Genomic DNA, 12,397 nt, shown 5'->3' on the forward strand with positions numbered 1-12,397 from the left:
TTATTTCTGAGTGACTTTTCCAGAATTATGCATTGATTTTGAGACTGAGCTGTAAGGATACAGTGTTTAATCTCTTGCAGCATCCTAATTCTCAAAAGCCAGCATTTGATTCACAAATTGCATTGATTCTGTAAGGTTTATCAGGTCCTTGAAAGAAAGAAGCACTGCTTTAGAAGAGTGATTTGGAACCAGCCTTACCTGAGCTCTGACCCTGATTCTGACTTTGGCTGCCTGTGGCCTCAGTGTGTCTGAACCTTTCCGCTTTTTTCTTAGCTGTCAAATGGGATGTGTGGCTCCCTATGGCACAAAAATGCAGCTAGTGTTATTTTCATGGCATTCGCAAAACCCTTGAAAAATGCCACATGGATCTCAGTGTTTCTTTTGCTAAAGACCTTCCACTTGCCCGCCCTTTACCTTGCAGCTCTTTAAGCCTTCCCCTAAGTGGTAATGGCAGTATTTTTCCCTTGTTCTTGTGCTGTGGCTTTCTCTCTGCTACTGTCACAGTGCTCCACATGCAAACCCTGATTGTGCTATTGCTGGTTCTCCTGGCCAGTACTTTGAGAATCAACCCTTTCTCCCCCAGCTTTTTCCTACTCATGGATGGTAACTAGTTTTAGAGGAGCATGTCCTGAGGCTAAACAACCTCATTAGCAGCAAAAAGACAACAGGGAGGATGAGCAAGGCTGTAGAGTTGCAAGAGAACACAGGGAGTGAAGGGGGACATGCTGTTCTGGAGAAGGAGACAAGAAGAGCATATTCACCTGGAGCTGCTTTATTTCATCTCTCCCCAGCTCCTTTGTCTCTTAATTTTTCCTTCTTCCCAAAAGTAACTTTCAGGCTTAGAGCTGATGTGTGAGACCAGATCTAGGTCCTGCAAATAAATCTTTGTGTGTGTGAACCTGTCCTGTGTGCAGCACCCATTATTTTTTAGCTGCTTAAATATTCCACATCACCCTCAAGGCATGTAAAGTCCACCTAATGGTCAACTGTCCAAGAGTTTAGGCTGTGCTGCATACCTGTAATGTTTTAGCATTTTCTGTCTGTTTTTTTATTCTCTAGGGAGTCTTCCATGTTTTAATTGGAACATTTTTCATAATTGTTGCTATTTAGAACGTTTATTTTGTCAAGTCATGGGATGTCTTTATAGCCATATAATAAACCCTGGAGAACAACTTCTCTGACTGTTGCCATCTGCACTGATCACAAGAGCAGCTTAGAAAATACTGACAGTCTTTATACTAATAGGATACATATGGTGGCATACAATTATGTGTGGCTGCATTCAATTAGTGTAGTACAATTACACAGTTTTATAGCTTAGTTAAAACAGTGAAAGCACTACGTAGTGGGCAATTTGCACTAATCCCCATTTCTATAATTGCCCTTCAGTATTTAAATGCAGGAACATATATAGCATTTATTCTAAATAACATGAGCGTTAAATTATCTTTCCCATTCCTTGACTGGCAAGTAACATACCACAGCTTCACACTGGGCTCTTTTTTATATGAAGTTGTAACAGGGTGAGGAAAAGTTACTTTCTTTACAAGTCAACTGAAGTAGTTTTCCAGGAAAAGTAATTCCTCTAAACAGATTAAGCAGAATACTAGAAAATTCATTGTACCAAACCTTCTGCATTGGTAAATATTGGCAAACAAACCTCTTCTGTAATTAATTTCTAGTATGGATGACTCACACAAGGTGTGGTCTATTGAAGGAGGGAATTTATGAATGTTTGCTAGGTTAGTACAGCTCAGAGAAGGCTATGTAGGAAGATAACTGCATGAAACAGAATATGAAATACTCATTAGGCCAGATTCAGGTCTTGATGTCCAAGTGCACACTTTACATACTTCAACAAGTGAATATTTAAAGCCCTAGTCTCTAGACTTTAATTAAAACTGTTGTTGAAATTAGATTTATTACTGCCATTTCAGAGAACACTTTCTTTAGTTTCAGGAACCAGATGTATTTAACAATCTGTGTTTTGAATAAAACCATAATTGCTTTTTTTTTTTCCCAGTGCTTTTCTATAAACATAACTTTTTTCTGGCTTAGTAGAAGAGAAATGTGAATCCATTATATATTGCTGGTCCTCTTAAAGATCCAGTTGAATTCTTAAAAATAACATAAGGAGAGGAGAAGAATTTTGTGTATTCTGAATGTCTGCTTGTGGCTGTATCACCTGGTAAGCAGGGATTCAGGACAGAGAGGGGTTTTCTCTCTAGACATGACTAACATTAACAGATAAGAAATGGGGGATGGGGGCCATATAATATAACTAATTAGTATGAGCTATAACAGATCTGTAGGAATCTGTGGGGAGAGGCTTCAATAATTTACCTTTGCTCCAGGTAAACTATTCAAGGATCCCATGTAGAATTTATTGTATTTTTATAAGAAAAAAAGATAGTATTTTCTTCTTAAAATGGTTGTAGATAAATGTGATTTTGGATGTAGGAGTAGCTGGTCAAGATATGTATATAAAGGATTATTTTGGCTTTGATTATTAAGTATGATACCTACTATTTTTGCACTGTTTTGATGCAAATTGTTTACACTATATCACTAGCGGTGATCCAGACTGCATAGAGCTTTGGTTTGGCTTGCAAAATAGTTAACTGACACATATATATTATAAGAAGGTCTCCTTTAGAATGTTTCCATTTTTTAAGGTGCTGTCATAGAAAACATTCCAAAATGGCAAGCAAGGACTCAAACCAGAACATTGATTAAAGATAGACTTACAGTCTAGTGTTTAATTTAGATACATTTTTGTATTATTTATTTTAAGCATTTTTTATTTGCTCTAATCTTAAAGGTACAGAACTTATTATCTTACATAAGCAGATGGTGGGGGACACAATACAGCATTATAAAGTCACTCTAGGACATTAGTTTTCAGTGGTTACAGGTTTGGAGCCCTTCTTTTGCTCTGAGCCAGCTTTTAAAATTATGTTTTTTTTACTGATGTTTCTAGCTTTTTTTTTTTTTTTTAATGTGACTACATCTTAATCTCCCTTTGCACCCATAAAACCCCATGAAAGGACACGCTGCCACTGTGAAGACCAATTTTTAAGACAGGATTTTTACCTATCCCCATTAGCAGCCTTAACTGCTTATGGCCCATTGATCCCGACACTAGCATGCCAGTAAGAAACTCATTGGTGTGTAAGAGTCATGCAAGGAGAAGACACTATTTCTAGGGGAAATACTCCAAAAGAGCCTTGCGGCTTCAGCACACAGAGAAGAGCTTGGAAAGTCCAAGTCAGTATAGTCACTTTTCTATTATCTAAGTAGTGGAAGTTCCTGTGCAAACCTTTAAGCTCTCTGCAAGTAAAATGAATAAACTCAACCCACTTACACTGTGAATTCAGTAGAGAGTTGACGTAGGAAAGCCACTGCTGGAAGGTCACACATTTACTTTTGGGCTTTAGCACCTATCAAGTGGCATATCTTTTGCTGGACAGGTAGAAAGAAAAGTCTTTCCCAAACATCCTGACTGTATTTGAGAGAAGTTGTCCAAATTTTCTGTGAATTTTCAAAGCATGCAGAGAAATATGTTAAAGGTAAGCAGGAGGAAAAAAAACTATAAATAAGAAAGAACATTTCAGGCAGTTAGCAAGTGGTTATAGTAGTTGCCTTGATGGCTTTGTGATAAAGCTTTCAATTTTCCTCCTGATTTAGGTTTATGAACACCAAGACGGAAGCAAGTCCCTGAAGCTGGGAGACTTTGGTCTAGCAACAATTGTGGATGGACCTCTATATACTGTCTGTGGGACTCCAACATATGTAGCTCCAGAAATCATCGCTGAAACTGGGTAAATCTCTTATAGTGGTGATCCACTGATGTTGTGTACTCAGTGGAGTGCATTCTTGCCATTGTGCCAGACTGGAATTCTTGCAGTTAAGATTTTTATGCTGCCTTTGGTTGGCTATGATGCAGAATCATGGCTCATGGAGCAATTCACTTGGAAAGGACCTCTGGAGGCTATCTTACCCAAACCAGTTCAGAGCAGGCTGGCTTTGGAGTTATCTTGGTCAGCCTCTGCCAGTTGTTGGCCTCAAATTTTCAGCTTAACACTGAGTTACTAACTAGTCATTTGCAGATACAGTGGAAGTACTTCTATTCTGTAGAGACTGCTAACTACCATTCACTTAATTCTATTTCATTATTATACACTGTCCTCTTCTAATTTGTTCCACAGAGTAAATGCCTGCTGGCTTGAGCCACTTGTGTCACCTTTGCAGACTTCATGTTGACAGCCATCACTAACTCAAGTAAACTCCACTTGAATTAGATAGCTAACTGAAGAATATAGTCCAATGTTTTCTGGTCTACATTCTGGTCACACATTCTGATCTAATGTAATTTTAATTTTAAGATGTAAATGTAAAAAATATTTGTTAGCAGAATTAGGATTGGTAGGTAGACAAAGTTCACATGAGAATTTATAAGAAATTATTAATGATTTTGAACATATTTCCTCTGTTCTTGCACTGTAGTCCAAAAGAATCAGATGTCTCTAACCATGTCTCTCACACTTCTAGATATGGCTTGAAGGTGGACATCTGGGCAGCGGGTGTGATTACTTACATCCTGCTCTGTGGTTTTCCTCCATTCCGTGGGTATGGACTGACCTATTCAACCATCCTTGTTATGTGAATTGTCCCTGTGTTCCTTTCACAGTAAGCACAGAGATTCCCACTGGTAGAAGTTCTCTGCTCATAGGGTCTGATGTTTTATTTCCTGTGCTCTGCATAGTGTTCTACACAAGCCCCATAAATGTCTGTGATTTTATGGTAAAATCTCTGTCTCGTGTTTGTTTATTGTAGTTTATACTTTATTGCATTGCAAAACAAGAGCCTTCATTACAGGTTCTGCGTGCCTTTGCCTCAAGGTTTAAGTACAATGTGAAATAACCATCTTCTTTAATGGACAAAATGCAAGATATTTTGTAGTTGGTAAAAGGTAATTAAAATGTAAGCCAGTTAATAAGGACCTGTCAGATATTTTATCCCCTCAAAGCAATTGCAAAATTGTGGACAATCCTAAAGACAAGCAGAGAGAAAGAGAGTACCAAATGCACTGTGTTTTATGATCTCACCATTAACACCATGGCTGCATGTTTGGGGCAGTCAACAACTTCCAAAAGCGTAGTAAGGCATGAGCAATGCAAAGCAATTTTAAGTCTATTGAAACCACATCTGAAAATAATTTCTCTTTGGGTTTTGTTGTTGGTTTTCTTTGGTTTTTACTTTACAGAAGTGGAGATGACCAAGAAGTTCTTTTTGATCAGATATTGATGGGACAGATGGATTTTCCATCTCCATATTGGGACAATGTTTCTGACTCTGCAAAGGTGAGTTTTATAGTTGGTGCTATTTTCTTCTACAATATTATTTCCAGTGGGAGTGCTTAATGCATTCTAATCCTTTCACAGTGTTGTATTTGATATGTCTCATGTATCTCCTGCTACACCTATAAATTCCTCTGGGTCAGCAGTTATGTTTCATTTGGTTATAGTCTCTTAGACTCCAGGTGGTTCTCAAATGGAGCCCATTCTGAAATGGACATCATATCTCTATATGATTTCTCACACAACAGAGATACCAGCAGCCCTTATTTATTAAGAAAAAAAATAAACTAATTCACTTCCTAGCTCAAAAGCTCCCTTGGACTGTGCTTTATATGTACTTATGAGGGGACCAGGTACCGGCCTGGAGCCTTTGAACATTATTTAATAATATTACGGAGAGGCTGATTTCCCTTATTGACCCCATTAGATGTTATATCTGTTGTTTCTTCCTGGCAAAGAACCAGGCCTCCCATTGCCTTATTGTTGCAGAGTAGTATGAAATACACACTTGTTCTGGTCACAGCTCTTGACCTGCAGTCTTTGGTTTGCTAAGGCAGATATAATTATTTACAGATACAGGCCTTGACAGAGCTCATTATACTTGCAGAGCAGATCATGTTTTTTAAGTCTCACCAATGCACTAGAGTAACAGTTTAACTCAAAGATTTTCTAGGGATCTAGTATTCACTGTAGTCATATGTATAAATATGTGTGGACAAAGACATAATAAATATGTACATGTTAGAAATAAAAATTGGTCATTCTGTAGATAAATAAGTGCTTACTTTCAGTCAATTTACTTCTCTGGTCTGTAAAATAATCTATGAAAAACTATCTCTCTGTTTCCTTAAGTGTGACAGTGTTTGATTAATCACAAGGAAAAAGAGTTAAATTTAGAGGTGGATGCAGGTAATGAGAGTAGCTCTGAATCTCCATTCTTTGCAGAGTTACATCCTGCTTTTACAGGTATGTGGAGGGTGATCAGGACTACTATTTTATCCTGCTAACTAATGATGTCAAAGAATGAGATACAGTCATAGAGTTGGAAGTCCTCTAAACCAAATCATTGTGTTGTAGCAGGCATTATTTAATAGCATCATTAGTGGGAACCCTGCAAGTCCTTTGCTGGTGGGTTTTCCTGTGAAACTCCTTCTGCTAAATAGTTCTGTCTAAAATTTCTGGTTTGAAGCCTTAGCCTATCGATTTAATTTTTTCTTGTAACTAAGAATTACTAGCTTTGGTCCTTGATGATGTAACTTTATTTGCTGTCATATTGCCATACTGTTTCCATTCATTCCACTCTGAATAAAATAATCTAAGTAATTGCAGAGAAAATTGGACTATGAAAAATAATGGTTTTAAGTGTTTGTTTTGGTGTTTTTTTTAATATCTTCTATGTAATTTATACAAGGGTTCAAAGTAAAACTATATTTGATTGCTATTTCTTTTCTTACAAGGGAATTGGCTTTTTCTTAATGGGAAGCTAACCTAATTTCATGGGACCATCTGTTTTTCACATTATGTATTAAGTGCTTTTCTCTTAAACAGTGTCTTCAGAACTGTAACTCAGAACTGTCTTCTAGCTTTTCAAGGTACTGTCATATACTGATTAAAAAGTTCAGCTGAGAGTTCATCAGTTCCCAGTTTTTCTATTTTTTGAATAATCTTAGTGTATTTCTGCAGTCAGTAGTTCATTTTCTCTTTGAGCACTCTTACAAAATCAGTTAAAGAGTTCTTAAGTGTATGAAATATTGATTTGTTCTTTGAAAGTTGTCTTTAAATTCAATCCTGTATTCAATTTCTCAGGAACTTATCACAATGATGCTTCAAGTAGATGTAGATCTGCGATTCTCAGCCTTGCAAGTTCTTGAGCATCCATGGGTTAATGTAAGTATTTTCAGACTTGTAGATGCTTCTTGCAATTTGGCACCTTTGAACTCTTTTCTGTCAAGCCCTTGCTATGCCCTTTTGAAGGCCATTATATTCTAAAGATGCCACAGATTTAACTGGAAATAAACTGGTTACAGACTGATTTTGTGTACCTTGGAGTTGCCACTATTTTGTGTGTGCTAAGCTACATTTTCTCTGAAATGGACTTTCAACAAAGCTCACTTCTGTTTGATAAATGTATATCTCTAACTCTCAGTTTGAAGGTTCAGTGACATATTTTATTCTCCTGAGATGAGGTGCATTCAAAAATCTTGCAGTCATGAGTAAGAGTTACTGAAATATTAAGCCTACTTGATCCAGAATGCAGCAGGGAAACATTTAGAATCATATTTAGCTTCTGATGGTATTTAAAATTTGTTAATTATTCCAGACTATTTAACATGTTTTAAAATATTTGTATGACAAAAATAAAAATTTGGCATAATCTATATTCCAATTCAGAAGGATCAGCTGAGAAAAGAAACACAATTGGGATGAACAGTGAAAAAAATACAGGAAGAGGAAATAATATTTCATTTTGTTTTTTGCAAGTTTGAGGTGTGCGGTCCTTCCTGGAATACTCTTTGGTCCCTTAGCTGCTGTGCCCAAAATCCCTTTCTCCCTAAAAGACTATTCAAAAAATTCTAATATACAGTCACTCCAGATATTAATTTTTTTTTTGTGAAAGTGTCCTCCATATAGAGTAGTAGTGATCACTTAAGTATTTTCCAAGGACATGTTTTAAACTTAGAGGGCTCCCTTACTACCCAAACTACTTTTTAAATTGTAAATACTATTAACATGCAGAGCCTGTCTGTGGTGTATGAAGAATGCAAGGATCTAGGACAATGTCTGATGAAAATCTTTTCATTTTGAAGATGACATTCAAGCAGCTGAAATATTTTTTTTCTTGGTGCCAGGGGCTATCCTTGGACATAGTGTTCTGTCACAGTTTATAATGCCTTATGGTGATTGAGGGGTCTCTGTCTCCATGGGAGGAGGACGTGTGGAGATTTCTGGAGTGCTGAAGAGGAAGTGATGGAAGTGACTGATCAGAGACCACAGAGAGGCCAAGTCACCCACAGTGCCAGCCTGCACAATGCTGCTGAGATTACTGAAATGTCACTTGCTTACACCACTTAAGGAAGTGGTCACTAATCTTCCATATTTCATGAAAAATATATTTGAAATGTTAATGCTACCTCCCATAACAATTTTTTAAATTGCTATGCCACTATGTGTTTTAGAAAACCATTTTAGTGTGATGTATAAAAAAGAAGAGGTGCAGCCCTTTGGCAGTAACCCAATGGTGGTGGCGTGCAAGTGACATGAGGATCTGCTTCCCTGCTCTCACCTGCTGGTGAGGATAGCAGGGGAGAGGGGCTGGGGATAAAGACTTCTAACACTCCAGAGCTCTGCTAGAAAAACCTGAGCTCTAGTTACTGAAGCACCTTGGCAAATTCCTGAATTTTTGTGCAATAACATGTGGAACCCTTTGCCAGAAGCTGGTGTAGAGAACTGGTATAAATGAATGCAAAAGAGAATTTAATACCTTTTTTGAAGGATGATCCCATTGGTGCTTATTAAATATAGTGGTCTGGATAGAACTGTTGGCTCACAAAGTTCTTAAGTACTTGGTTGGCATGAACTAGAGGATATACCAGGGAAAAGTCAAGATCTACTTGCTTCTATTAAATATACTACTTCTTAACAAGTGGCTGTGATGCACTGTTAGAAACAACAGGTGGTGAACAATTAATCTTAGGTCTAGCACTGCTGCACTTGTAGTTTTATGCTGGTAATAATTCTCTGCAATCAAAACCTGTAGCAGTTCTGTCTATAAGTAAGTGAAACAAATATTTCATGACAATTCTGTAACTCCCTTTTTTCTGCTGCTTTTAAAAACTGAAACAAATCAGTATTTTGTCTGCATCATTACACTAGAGATAGTTCATAATGCAGATCAAAACTGCTTTTGAATTTTCTTATGTCCTCCATATATTTTTTTCTGGGAGGAAAAAGTCTAGCATGGGGACCAGTTCAGGAAAGTACTTTAACACATTCCAAACATTGCTGCCATTTCAAGGCATCACACATGGAAGCACTTAATACTGGGCATCAAATTGGCATTACAATCCTAGTTCACATTGGAAGAAATAAGAACATGGCTGAGTTGAAACAGCTGCTTAAATGGTTCCATGAGAAAGGGCACTTCCCTGAAGTGTGTCTGGGCAGTATCAGTAGATAAGCTAGCGGGGGCAGCCTGTTGAGGCAGAATGTACAGTATCAGATCCAACTACACCTGCCTCTGCCATCCCCCTTTGGATCAGCTGCAAGTCTGTCACACAGCCTCCCTGGACCTCATTTTCCCAGCTTCAGGACAGAGAATTAATGCACTCATTCCTGTTTAAAAAAGGATCTGCAATCTATGTGTTGTAATTACCTGAGCATTTATGTGTATACTGTCTTTCTGAGAAGAAATGGCACATGAAATTTTCACCTACACTCCATTTTCACAGGTAACCTGCTTAAATACTTTTCCATGGTGTCAAATGCTGGAGTTTATTTTCTCTATTCATTTCAGCTTGGATAGAGCTCACTACAACACTTCCCTTATTTCAGTTTTGAACCTATTCAGAGTGTTAAAGCTGCAGCTAAAATACTAGATAGAACAGCTGGTCTGAAAAGCAGGCATGTGTTTTCTTTGACAATTTTAAGAAACATTTTCTCTCTTTGATCAAACCTTTGATAGAAGTGTTGTAACTGCTTACACTATATAAAACCATTTTGTAGATTGTAAATAACCATTCTGCTTTATAGCTGCTTATTATGTGATTATTTGGTAAATTGCTGAGATTCCTGGAATGTGCTTTGACAGTTTCAGTAGGAGCAAACCCTCATTTCAGTTTAAATTTTTGCTATAAAAATATCTGGATTCCTCTTGGAAACTGCAAAACTTGTTATGGTCAGAGTCAGACCAATAAAGCAGTTTCGATGTGAATAATATCCCAGCTGTTTTCAATTCAAAAAAACAAAACCTGAAAAGCTGTTGGCTATGTGCCACTGCCACAGATGGAGATCTTGAATTCTAAATGCAATTCAGCAGCAGTTCTTTGCCCCCTCCATTTGGTTTATTTGGAGTCATCTCTCCTATGCGATACACTTAGACCTGGAAACAAATCCATTAGTTTATACTTCCCCTACAGGGACCCCAAATCTTTACCTGCTCAGTTTTTTTGCAGAGCCAAAGAATTATAAAAGAGGCAGGAAGCCTGAGGTCTGGCATTTTAAACTTTGATGTTATCTATAACCTGAAACAAGTTACAGGACAAACTCATTCCTTTTTGTATAAGTAGTAAATGTTTCCTAATACATCACTGAGCAGTGAATGCTGAAAGGGATGGCTTGCATTCTGTAAATCCTTCTCTGTTAAAATAATCAATATAAAATGTGTGTTGTTGCTGGAAGAGGAAGATGGCACACACCAGCCTAAAAAGAATTAAAGAACCTGGAGATTTTATATTTTTCCCTCACTATGTCTGCCTTGGAAATTTGTGTGCAAAAGAAATTAATAACAAAGAGATAAGTATCATTAAGCTAAACATTTGTAAGAAAATGAATTTTAAAATACATTCCTTATTTTGCAGCTGCACTACTTTTGGTTACACCCTAGGACACGGCACAAAAAAAAATTCCTTAAATCCTTAAAGGAAGCAGTGTCCAAAAGCTTTTCCAGCACTTCTATTTACTCTAATTTCTTGCTGTTACTTGTATAATGATCTAGTCATCTGACACTTTTAGACCCGGAAAGTAAAGCTCTTGTGACCATCTTGTGAAATGGATCTAAGTGCTCCAGGGCAGTGGGAGTCTGGGAATCCTGAGCTTCATTATATCTTTATAACACTTCGAGTGGCAATGTCTCCTGCCACAGAGAACAATGCAAATATGAAACCAGTTCTTATAAATTACTGGAATTTCTCCAAGACCTTGTGCCTCTTTTTTATTGTTTTTTATTTTGAATTCTTGTAAACAGACCATGAAAGGTATTTTGTAGAGGCTGATTAAAAAAAAACAACCAAACAAACAAAACACCCCAAAACAAAAACCAAAAATATGTTACCATTCCAAGCAGTTCATGTTGACTATGAAAACTCAAATTCTGGGCCAGAGTTTTCAAGCTCTTTTGACTGTTCAGCTTCTGAGGTGTGCACAGGAGAGGTCTACTTTCATACTATTAGCAGTCAACATCTTCTGAAGCTCAGGACTCTTTACAGTTCCCAGATGGAGCAGCAAAAAACACTGGTCACCTTTTAAAAACTTCTTGTGATTAATTCTGTGATCCTAGCCAAAAGCAAAGATTTTAAATAGGAGAAAGGAACAGTTAACCTCTTTAGGGTTTGACATCCCTCCCATTTCAGCAACCCAATGAAATTCTTGCCAGCAGTGTTTACACTGTTCTCCAATTCTACAACTTTACCTGATGATTCTGATCAATTTCATATTTTTTTCACTTCTTGACTTTCAAAACTGCAGAGCAGCTTATTTTGTATTTAGTTAAACAGCTGTCATCTCTCCCCCTCAACAGCTATCTTATTGTTTACTGAAGTAATTCTAGGAACCAGTTTAATATATATTGATTTGTTTATAAAGCATGCTTAAATAAAAGAGAGCTACTAAACATCAGGTGGCACCAACAGTAGTAATAAAAACTTAGTAGCAATAGAGGGATTCTGATATTTCCCTATGCTGCATCTTAATTGGGCTGGAAGGTATTTAACCTAAAAGCTGGAGCCCAAACTATGTGTCTGTGGCATGTTGCCACTGGAACTGTGGGTGTGGTGCTTCACCAATAAAATGTGACCACAGTCTCGGTAACTATTGTCTTGTCTGTAATTTAGTCTTTTGACAAGATGACATGAACGCTTGGCAGACTTTCATGTCAAGAAAGCCAAGAGAATGATTTTATTTTTCTTCCCTCCTCTCGTGATGGGGCGTTCACTTTACAGACTAGCTTTCTTCTGGGAAAGGCAAGGTCAATGGGAAGCAGGTTATTTTTAGGGGTCATATACCACCGAGCCAGGACTCCCCAGTGATAGACAATAATCAGC

The 12,397-nt window shown here is 37.4% G+C and overlaps 1 protein-coding gene across 3 annotated transcripts in view; it reads left to right on the forward strand.

The window, feature by feature from the left end:
- DCLK1 (doublecortin like kinase 1) overlaps positions 1 to 12,397 on the forward strand; it is a 231,808-nt gene that overhangs the window by 195,009 nt on the left and 24,402 nt on the right. For all 3 annotated transcript variants that reach the window (XM_021541917.3, XM_021541918.3, XM_021541919.3), the window contains exons 12-15: positions 3,688 to 3,821; positions 4,552 to 4,629; positions 5,267 to 5,363; positions 7,167 to 7,247. In XM_021541917.3, the coding sequence (XP_021397592.1) occupies positions 3,688 to 3,821; positions 4,552 to 4,629; positions 5,267 to 5,363; positions 7,167 to 7,247 (390 nt within the window). The remainder of the gene's footprint in view (positions 1 to 3,687; positions 3,822 to 4,551; positions 4,630 to 5,266; positions 5,364 to 7,166; positions 7,248 to 12,397) is intronic.

This window comes from Lonchura striata, chromosome 1, assembly GCF_050655825.1.
Source record: "Lonchura striata isolate lonStrDom1 chromosome 1, ASM5065582v1, whole genome shotgun sequence".
Lineage (NCBI taxonomy): Eukaryota > Metazoa > Chordata > Aves > Passeriformes > Estrildidae > Lonchura > Lonchura striata.